The sequence below is a fragment of the Olea europaea genome, chromosome 9 (assembly GCF_002742605.1).
Source record: "Olea europaea var. sylvestris chromosome 9, O_europaea_v1, whole genome shotgun sequence".
In the NCBI taxonomy this organism is placed as follows: domain Eukaryota; kingdom Viridiplantae; phylum Streptophyta; class Magnoliopsida; order Lamiales; family Oleaceae; genus Olea; species Olea europaea.
The window spans coordinates 822,048-833,249 of NC_036245.1; the positions used below are offsets into that span (position 1 = coordinate 822,048).

At 35.2% G+C, this 11,202-nt stretch overlaps 1 protein-coding gene across 2 annotated transcripts; it reads left to right on the top strand.

Moving 5' to 3' along the window:
* Positions 1 to 200: 200 nt before the first annotated feature.
* LOC111399347 (AMP deaminase-like) lies at positions 201 to 10,324 on the top strand. Of its 2 annotated transcripts, XM_023026603.1 has the most exons (20): positions 201 to 692; positions 2,688 to 2,866; positions 3,021 to 3,204; positions 4,086 to 4,264; positions 4,419 to 4,470; positions 4,587 to 4,714; positions 4,806 to 4,985; positions 5,215 to 5,282; positions 5,454 to 5,596; positions 5,866 to 5,927; positions 7,029 to 7,142; positions 7,759 to 7,899; positions 8,256 to 8,408; positions 8,813 to 8,866; positions 8,937 to 9,047; positions 9,132 to 9,305; positions 9,393 to 9,473; positions 9,563 to 9,661; positions 9,746 to 9,833; positions 9,937 to 10,324. In XM_023026603.1, the coding sequence occupies exons 1-19, from the start codon at positions 329 to 331 to the stop codon at positions 9,812 to 9,814; spliced, it is 2,535 nt and encodes an 844-aa protein (XP_022882371.1). In that variant the 5' UTR covers positions 201 to 328; the 3' UTR covers positions 9,815 to 9,833; positions 9,937 to 10,324. The 2 variants fall into 2 exon arrangements, with proteins under 2 accessions (XP_022882371.1, XP_022882372.1); XM_023026604.1 differs by lacking the exon at positions 7,029 to 7,142.
* The last annotated feature ends 878 nt before the right edge of the window (positions 10,325 to 11,202 follow it).

Below are 11,202 nucleotides of genomic sequence, written 5' to 3' on the forward strand. Positions count from 1 at the left end.
CAAACTTATTTTCAATTACACGTTCTTTGAATAAAATAATTTTCATACTAGTCCATGAATCTCTTACTTTTTAAAGTAAAAAATCTTCAAAAAAATTACTTTAGTAAAAAATGGAAAACTGAAGAGTGAGAAAAGAAGAAACCAAAACGAATAAACGAATATTATCTCACGCTACTCTCTATAAATACACACATCCTCCCCTTCTCCCTTCTCTCTCTAAACAAAAATCTCCGTCTGTCTTGACCCTACTCAGTAGGGTTTTCAGCTATATACATACACTCAGATACATATACATACAGTGCTGTAAATATATTATAGAAAGAAAGATATGGATGCTTACTCGCTCCACCTAGCGATGGCGGCACTGTTCGGAGCGTCGTTCGTGGCGGTGTCGGCGTACTATATGCACCGGAAAACTCTGAACCAGTTGCTTGAGTTCGCCAAGGCGGTAGAGAGGGATAGAGAGGAGGAGGTTGAGGGCGGTGACTCGCCGCAGCATTTGAAAAAGTATCCGTCGCGGCGGAGCAATGGACGGAGGAAAGGGAATGATGGATACTATGGCAGGAATTCGGCATCTTTGCCGGACGTGAGAACGATTTCCGGCGTAGGTGAGGTTGAGGAGAAGAAGAATGGTCCGGTCCGTGTGGATTCTATTCCGGTAGGGTTGCCGAGGCTGCACACGCTCCCTGAAGGTATGCAAATGTCGGACTTGGAATTCTCGCCGGAATAATAAATCAATGATTCATATTTGGGAAAATATAATATAATTGAAGTAAAATTATATTGAGCATAAATAAAGGCGTTATAAAATTTTATCCGGTTTAAATTAAGGTCTTTCTTTTCTGGTATAATTGAATCTATAATTTCCGTATTCACCACGTGGTAGCAGTGAACAGACATCTATTTTTGGAGTGGTGGTATATGAGTGTAGGTTGTTAGCTTCTCTGAATTGTACTGAGTAGAGGTCTGGAGTACACTTGTAACAGATGTTGTGTATGAAAAACAAGTTACTTTTCGCTGTTATGAATTCTTAATACTATTAAATAAAGATTGTTTTCTTTTTTATTTATTTATTATTATTTAATTTTTTACTTAATTTGCGAAGCATGTGCCTTCGGCACTTATTTGCTAAATTTCCAGGTAGCCATTTTCGATCATAATATCTCTACTGGCATTGCTCTGTGAACAAACCTTGCTTGGCAAAAGAGTTGCAAAAAAGGGCGGAAAGTTGTAATTTGGCCATTCAGTCCTTTCCATAACCACTGCTACAAGATTATATTTTGATCATTTGTTTTATGAGGAATAAGTACCATTACTTTATTCTATATTTGAGGGGGTAGAGGGCGAGAAGACTGCTGAAAGTTTTTCCGTTTCTCTTTCACATCCATGTACAAGAAAGGGAAATGAATTTTTTTGGCTTTCTGATGGGCAATTCCATATTGTTACCTAATTTGTGTGATATGCAATAAATTTAAATCACTAAGGGTTGATGGTAAGGCATAAAGTGAATCCAGTTTGCTGTGCCTGGAAGTTGTTTTGTAGCCTGTATGTACTGATTGTTGCGTTCCACTCCACGGGGTACATATTTGGATCCAGAAACTGCATCTACAACTCTTTCTCAAGAATGACTACAGATAATTAGCCTATGTTTGACTCATCTTTATAAACTGTCTATAAGTCATTTTTTATCCATACATTTCGGAGGACCGACTAGTAATACCCACTTATTCATTACTCATTTCTATCTATATATAATTTAAACTGTTTATAAACATTTCTCAGACATTTTTAAGTCATTTTTTATCCACACATTTCGAAGGTCCCACCAGTACTACCCACTTATTCACCACTTACAATATCTATATATAATTTAAACTATTTATAAACATTTCTCAAACTTGCTTTTATAGTGTAAAGTAGAAATTGCCAGTTAAAAGATAAAACTTCCATTTTCCTAGGTCTGTGTGCATTAACTCATTGGCTAATACACTTATTGATATTAGCATATGGCAATCTGTATCGTAAACAGGCAGGTTTTTCAAAACAATAGTCTCTTATATATAATTAAAATGACATTAGTCTCTTACTCGACAGAGTATGTCATTGATTTAGTAGTTACTATGACACCTGTCATAATTAACCTTTTTATATATTTAACTCCTTCCTCTTTGAAGCATTTAATTACCTGCCTGAAGCCAGACATGTTTGCCAAATGAAACTGCTCCATTTCCTTTGGACCTCCCACCATATCAGAGAAAAAGAAGTGATTTTCTTCACAAAAGCTGCTTAGAGTCTTTATATGACCTTTACATGTCCTAATACGAGGTGGTATGATTGTTTTCACTTTTTATGGGCCCATGTTCCTGGTACAAACTTTCCTTTGCATGCATCGTGTATTTTCTTGCTGGAAGCCTGGAACCACACTGTATCTCTTGCATAGTGAATCCCTGAATTATTTAGCTTTCTTTAAATTGCATCTTGTTCTTTTATAAAGGAAATGCTTGTTTTTATAGACCTTTTGCATGGATATGCAGCACTGCTTGGTAGCTTTTGGTTAATAGCACAATCACTGCTGCCAGAAGATTAGACTGCAGAGATTCTGTTAATTGTTTATTATTCTTTCTCCATTTTGGGTTTGCCCTTCAAATTTAATTTATTCAGTTGCAGTAACTTTCTTTCCATTTCAGGAAAATCTGGTAGCATGAGCTCACCTATGAGAGTTGGACATCTTGTTCGACCCACTTCACCTAGATCTCCAGTTGTTAGTGCTAGTGCATTTGAAAGTGTTGAAGGATCAGATGACGAAGATAACCTGACCGACAGCGGTAAGGTGGACACTACGTATCTTCATACAAATGGAAATGCGGTAAGTTGTCACTAGATGCACACAAAAACCACACCTTCAAATTGTTGGTTCTCTTCATACGACATGCCATTTCATGTTCAAAATTTTTGGGAATATTTCTATTAATCATTAAACTTCACCACAATGAACCTGTTAATGTGAAAGCATTTTTCAGAATGTAACAGATATTGTCAATGAAAATGGAGAGCAAATGCCAATAGCAGCTTCATCAAGTATGATTCGCTCACACAGTGTATCCGGTGACCTTCATGGTGTTCAACCTGATCCAGTAGCTGCTGATATTCTCAGGAAAGAACCAGAGCACGAGACTTTTGTACGATTGAGAATTTTCCCTACTGGTATTGTTCATCTCTTCCCTTTGACAAACATCAGTTTCTATTTTAGCATTTAGCGAAATTGTCTGCACTAAAGTTCTAGTGACTGGTTTGTAAACTGTGTACTTGGGATATGGCTAACTTATTGTGGCCTTGAGTACGCAAATACATTGCTTGAGGTGAAATCTGCTGTTAAATTAAGCCTTTATTTCAACTCCTCACTTGATGCAGCTTCTCGTTTAAGTTATAGAGAAAAATGCTGACATGCTTTGTACTCCTTTTGTGTTGCTGCCCATCTTTCTTTTTATCTTGGCTTTCATTTCTTTCTTTCTTTCATTTTTCTCCATTGGCTTTCTTTCCTTTTTTGGTTCCTTTGTCAAACCCATTACATGCAAAAATTTGATCATATTGTTTGTCAATATTTTCGCACATTTTTAAGATATGTGGATATCCATGTGTTATTTTAAAATTTATTTATTTATTTATTATTATTTTTTATGTTGGTTAGTAACTCTGCTTAGCCTGTCCTTTTCTCCTCATGTTGTTACATGTATAGCCCTTGTTTGATCCCCATTTTGGGAGAAATAATGTATTTTGAATAGTAGATTGATGGAAAATATGTGGTTAAAAATTAAAGAAAAGTTTTGAATTTTTCGTGAAATATTATTTTATTGAAAATGTGTGGCTGAAAATGAGTTTTGAAAAAATGAATTTTTAGAAGAATGAGAATCAAACAAGGGCATATTTTTGAAATTTCATGTTCTTTTATTTTCTTGGAGAGGGCTAAGACTATTATATTGCTACCATTGGACATTTCTTTCAGCTTGTATACATTTATGAGTGATGCATTTGGCCCAAAAATAAAATAGTCTATAACTTTGTTTTTTCGTTGTGATTGTTGCTAGAGATGCCTGCTGCTGATGAGGTGGAAGTCTATCGGACTCTGCAAGAATGCCTTGACATTCGAAAAAGTTATGTATTCAGGGAAGCTGTTGCTCCATGGGAAAAGGAAATTATTTCTGACCCGTGTACACCAAAGCCGAACCTATACCCATTTGATTATACTCCAGAGGGGAAATCTGATGTAATTATGTTAATGACTTTATATTTCTATTTTATTTCTTTTATGCTTGGTCATCTCTTTTCCGAATTTCTTCTGTTGTCCTTCCATTTTAAACTTGCTGAAATCTATTGTTGATTTTCAACTTTATGCTGAATAGCAATTCTATTTCCTCCAGCACTATTTCCAGATGGAAGATGGAGTTGTTCATGTCTATGCAAATAAAGATTGTAAGAAGACGCAAAAGCTCTCAATTTGTTCTATCATAATTAGTTTAATTCGGAAAATATCTTCTTTTTTGCCTTATTTTTTTATGTTCTAAAATTTTCTGAATTTCCACCTGCAGCAAAAGAGAAACTTTTCCCCGTCGCTGATGCTACAACCTTTTTTACTGATCTGCATCATATCCTCAAAGTGATAGCAGCTGGGAATATCCGAACATTGTGTCACCGTAGACTAGTTCTTCTAGAACAGGTTAGTACTTTCTCTTAATAGTAAAATTTAGCTTTGGATGTTAATATATCATTTCATTGCTCTAAAGACTATACATGAATTTGGCATCCAGAAATTCAACCTTCATTTAATGCTTAATGCGGAGAAAGAATTCCTGGCTCAAAAGAGTGCACCACATCGTGATTTTTATAATGTCAGGAAAGTCGACACTCACGTTCATCACTCAGCTTGCATGAATCAGAAACATCTTTTAAGGTTCATAAAATCAAAGTTGAGGAAGGAACCAGATGAGGTAATTCTTTTCGTTTTTTGGTTCCTAATGCCTTTAGCATTTCTTATGCTAGCCTGTTTATTGAGTGAAGTAAAGCATGTTCTACTTGAGATGGTACTGATTAAAGATAAAAAAATTTTTTTTCAAAAATAAAAATTAAAAAATTTTTTAGGCAGAATATTAATGCTGGTATATATAATCTATTTTATGATTCTGATGAAAATTTTAAGCATTAACTACTTATTTTCAGGTTGTTATTTTCCGAGATGGGACATATCTGACCTTGAAAGAGGTCTTTGAGAGCCTGGACTTAACGGGGTAATGATACAATTATATGTTGTACAATTGGGACGACCAAAAAAAAAAAAAAAAAAAAAAAAGGGGCGCGTGCTACAAAATTGTCATTTTGCACAATTTTATTCTTATCATTGTCATTATCCTCTTCCTCAACATCACCCTAGTGAATTTGTGTCAAATAAAATCCAACAGGTATGACCTGAATGTTGACCTATTAGACGTCCATGCTGACAAAAGCACCTTTCATCGTTTTGACAAATTCAATTTGAAGTATAATCCCTGTGGTCAGAGTAGGCTGAGAGAGATCTTTCTGAAGCAGGATAATCTTATCCAAGGTATGATCTATTTCTTCTTTTCCACAGGTGGGATGGTTAAAGTTTCAGATATATGAAAGAAGCTTTTTGTGGGTCTATGTGTTGGACACAAATTATGCAAAGTCTTTCTTGCTATTGAAATAAAAATTTGTCAATTAATAGTATCCAACTCGATGTTAACCAATAGTATGTAATAAATAATCAATAATCTATAGTTGATGTCTTGTACTAGCCCTAGACTTCTGTTTTTGAGCTTGGATATCTAATACAACTTGTGATGTTTCCAACAGGTCGGTTCCTCGGTGAACTCACTAAGCAAGTTTTTTCTGATCTGGAAGCTAGTAAATATCAAGTGGGTTTCCCTTTTCCTGTTAATATTAGTATATGTAATTTTTATTGGATGATTACTATTTTTAGGGAAAATTGCAGCAACGGTCCTTAACCTTTTCGTTTTTTGCAGACTTTACCCTAACCCTCATTTTGTGCTAGGGAAAGTCCCTAACCTTTCATAGATATGCACTTGAGATTCATTTGGACGGAAACTGTTCAAAACACCGTCAGTTGATCGAGAAAATTCCTTGAACTATTTGCTATCGCGACGGTTTTATTAGATGCTCATACCTTTTTGGACGGTATTTTGGACAGTTTTATTGGATGTTGATTTCTTAATTCTTTGGTTGACTGACGGTGTTTTGGACGGTTTCCATCCATATGGATCTCAGGTGCATATTTATGAAATGTTAGGAATCTCTGCTGGCACAAAATAAAAGTTAGATTAAAGTCTGCAAAAATTGAAAAGGTTAGGGACCGATACTGCAATTTTCCCATATTTTTATGAAAGCAGGATCCACTTTAGTTCTTTTGGTGGGCAGGTTGGGGAACCGGAATTTGGAGGGAGTTGTTTCAGTTTGTATTACATAGATTGTTTACTGGGTGTTGATATCATGGATGCTTTTAAAATATACTTAATGGTGGTATTTAGTAGTACATTGCTGAAAATGTCGGATAACCCTAGCAAGATATATGAATTATCAGTATAGGATAAATTTTGAGTCTCGCTCTGTTTCTGAAATTTGTATTTACACATTCAATGTATACAGTTGATTTTTACGCTTTTCAGGGTATACACTTGTCGTATGGTTAATAATACAAATGTATTTGTTAAATCTTCCAGTTTTTGTTTATATGATGTCGTTTCAGTCTAATACAGATGGCCGAGTATCGAATATCAATATATGGCAGAAAGATGAGTGAGTAGGATATGAATTATCATTATCAGTAAACAGTAAATTTGAGTATCTTTTTTTTTTTTTTTTTTCCTGAAATGTTTTTTTTCACAATAAATGTATACAGTTAATTTTATACCCGTTTGAGGGAACACAATTGTCGTATGGTTAACAATAAAAATGTACATGTAAAATCTTTCATTTTAAGATGTCTCACTCTAATACAGATGGCCGAGTATCGAATATCAATATATGGCAGAAAGATGAGTGAGTGGGACCAGCTGGCAAGTTGGATAGTAAATAATGAATTGTACAGTGAGAATGTTGTCTGGTTAATTCAGGTAACTGGTTCCCTCTCATCCTATAGTATACGAATTGTAACACTTCTGGATACAACGAGCTTCTGAAAATATCTACATCTTACAGTTATGGTGATTATATTTAGCACCAGGTCTGGAAAAAATTTGGAAAGTTAATTTTATTAAAAGTGGGATAAAAAGTGATTGAATTTATATTGTTTCGATTGAAATAGCAAGCAATCTGAAATATTGATGGATTCTTATTTGAATACTTGACAGTTTTGCCTTATTTCAAGTTGCAATATCGGGTATATTGAACGTAGATGATTTTGGGCTACATTAGAATATGAAGGCCGCCATTTCTAGTAGTTCAGACTGAAATTCTGAAACCATCACCATGAAAATCTTTCTAACTGCAATCAAATTATTCTCTGCTTTTTCTTGTGAAATATAAATTGATAAGATTGAAACAGAATTAGTATGGTGGTTATGAGAGAGAGAATCTTTTCCTCACGTCCAGTGCTTAAAAATTTTGATATACTTTCTTTAATGTTCCCTTTCTCATTTCTTGTATGTTGGTTTTATGTGCAATTTAATTTATTTCCAAATCAGAAATTTGGGTATTTTTCATTCTCATTCTGGAACTTCTACCATCTAGCTTCCAAGACTCTACAATGTTTACAAGGAGATGGGAATTGTGACTTCTTTCCAGAACATTCTTGACAATATTTTTCTACCTCTGTTCGAGGTCACTATTGATCCAGATTCTCATCCTCAGCTCCATGTTTTTTTGAAACAGGTTTGTCTGCTCCTATCTTATAATTATTGTGATGCAACTTATTACAAGTTATCCATATTAAAAAATATCTGTGGTTCTCAAGGAAAGTTCCATTCATTAACTATTCTACTGAACCAACCAAAAATTTAAACGCTGCAAGTTCAATTACTTGAGCCTCATGCCCGAGTTCTCCACAAGGCAATACATTTTGTTTCAATTCTTTTTGTCATTCCTGTTGGTTCATTAATTATTTTTGTGGTACTCTTTTGGGTGTTATGAATGTGTTTGCAAACCACCTTCATCTGTTTTTCCTTCTCTGTATCTTTTTCCTTTGTATCTTTTTTACTCTTACAATTCCGTTATCTTTGTTCTAACAGGTTGTTGGATTGGATCTAGTTGATGACGAAAGTAAGCCCGAAAGACGACCAACGAAACACATGCCTACACCGGCACAGTGGACCAATATATTCAATCCTGCATTTTCATATTACGTGTACTACTGTTATGCTAATCTCTATACCTTGAACAAGGTGTACATCATAACTTCATAGATATTTTTCTCAATCAATGCTAGCTCGAATGCCATTGTGTATATTGTAGCATTTTCAGGTGTAACTTGATTCAAATCGAGTTATGTCATATGCATTGAAATACCATTACTCTGCCATGTCATAGCATCTTGTTGCTAGAAATGACACCTGGATTACACAGAACTGTTTTACTTTAAATGACGAAATAGAGTACTTCTGTTGACATTTTATAATAGGAACATTTTTATCTTTCTAAAGAAAATGCTAACCAGTCTTTACACGGTAAAGGGAATGTCCAAGGAGTTTCAACTATACCTGTTATTACTTTTATTGCGCAGTTCACCGAACTTCCTGTATTCTGTTTTAAATTCCTTGGATTTTAACTTATGACTGGGACATCTCAGCTACGTGAGTCAAAGGGCATGACGACTATTAAGTTCCGGCCACATTCTGGAGAGGTAAGCAGTCGAAGCTTCATTTTTTATAATTTCAATTTTCAGCTACCTGAGAAGTTATTAACATAATCAGGCTGGTGACATTGACCACCTTGCTGCAACATTTCTCACTGCTCATAATATTGCACATGGAATCAATCTGAGAAAATCTCCTGTGCTTCAATATCTGTACTACCTAGCTCAGGTGAGAAGAAAAATGTAAAAATAAGTAAATACACTTGATCATATGGTTGTTTCTAATGGTTTACAATGACGTGTTAATCATCAGATTGGTCTGGCTATGTCCCCTTTGAGCAACAACTCTTTATTCTTAGACTACCATCGGAATCCATTCCCCATGTTTTTCCTGAGGGGTCTCAACGTTTCCCTCTCGACTGATGATCCATTACAAATCCACTTAACTAAAGAACCCCTGGTGGAAGAGTACAGTATTGCTGCCTCTGTGAGTACTCCGTTCTCGTGCTTTGCACATTGTATGGATTTGGTTGATAAAATTCTAACTTGTCTCTTATCGTTTTTCTTCTTACAGGTATGGAAGTTGAGTTCGTGTGATTTATGCGAGATTGCCCGTAATTCAGTGTATCAGTCTGGTTTTTCACATGCTTTGAAGGTATATGGTATTTCTGGAAATTTCCCATATTTTGGTGACCTCAAAATCAGTTTCCAAGTTTTTAGCTTGAGCCTTGAATTTGTTATCAGGCGCACTGGATAGGCAAGGAGTACTTCAAGAGAGGCCCGGATGGAAACGACATTCACAGGACAAATGTCCCTCATATTCGGCTGGAATTTCGTGATATGGTATTTGCTTGAATTGTATATGGTATCCGTTAACTTTTCCCTTCTAAACAAGTGAACCATAAATTGTAACTTTCTTCACTGCAGATTTGGAGGGAGGAAATGAAACTTGTTTATCTCGGCAAAGTGAATTTTTCTGAATACATATGCCCATGATACGAAGGCCTTTCTCGAGGTACTTGTGCATATTCATCTTATTATTGCTTCCAAGTTAGTTATTTTGCGTATCCCTCCAGAAATAGTTCACATTGTAACTGTTTTATTTCCCGGGGTTTCAGGGACTGGCAATCTGCGTCGTTACTTACTCGTCCTTAGTTATGTAGGCGATTAAGGTGAATGATTGTTTGGCTTTATAGCGTAAGCTGGAGCTAAATAGCCAATTATGGACATAGAGCATATGGTTTTGAGATCTCGAGCTGTACGCTAGAGATCAACTAGAGCAAAGGCTTTCCACCATCCCTTGGTGTATGCATGAATGCAACTCAACAATATGATATCGGATGGAAGTTTTTAGGGTTTGGTAATGCTTGAATACATAATTTGTTAAATTTTGTTTCTTGAACTTGTGTAATATCATATAGACAGTTTTAATAAATTTGTCGTGCGCCTAGAATGTTTGTAAATAATTATTAAATGAACAAAATGTCTCTGCAATTGTGCATGCTACCGTAGAAGGGGTTTTACATTGGAGAGACAAAATTGGAGAAGATAAACCATTTCTTAACCATGGGTGGTGTATTCCAACACTGCGGTCAACCTTGACCGAGTGGTAGGCCTTCCTCGACTGGTATGCCACCCTCGCAAGAGACATAAGTCACACTATTGATGTTTATCTTCAGTTTTAAGTAGTGTTTTAAATAGCGCGTCAATGCGTGAGGCTAAGGTGCTGCTTGGTGCCTTATTTGGCGGTCAACAGACGTGAGACAAGGTTAAGGTGTCAAGGTGTGCATTATTAGAAATTTTTTTTTTATTGTTTTTTTAAAGCTGAAACTTATAATTATTGAATAATTTATAATTATTAAATAATTTTTTATTGATTAAAAATTTAAAATAATATTAAAATAAGAAAATACTTTTTAACGTTTTTTTACGCATTTGCCTTGTCTAATCTTGCATTGTCTTTAGCTTGGCATTAACGTATTGTCACGTATTACGCCTTTTAGAACACTGGTTTTAAGTGGTAGCGGACATTTATTTTTAACCAATTGTGAGATATGTGGTCTGCTACGTAGCACTATTCATTTAGTGTACAGGTTGTGCAGATTTGTCTTACTTCCCCTTTCTCTTGGTGAGGTGAAATAGAAAATAAGGGATTGAATTAAATAGATTTTTTCCCCCTAGTGAAAATAGGATAAGAAGTGCTATGTACAGAATTCCTTTGCCAGAAATTTTACAGAATACACACAGCAACGACTAGTTAAACAATGGACCAAAAAAACAAAAAAAAGGAAAAAAAAAAAAAAAAAAGAAGGCAAAAGAGCTTGACACTTTCAATGAGAACTAATATTTAATCCAAGAAAGTGATTTTTGAATTCGGATTGGGC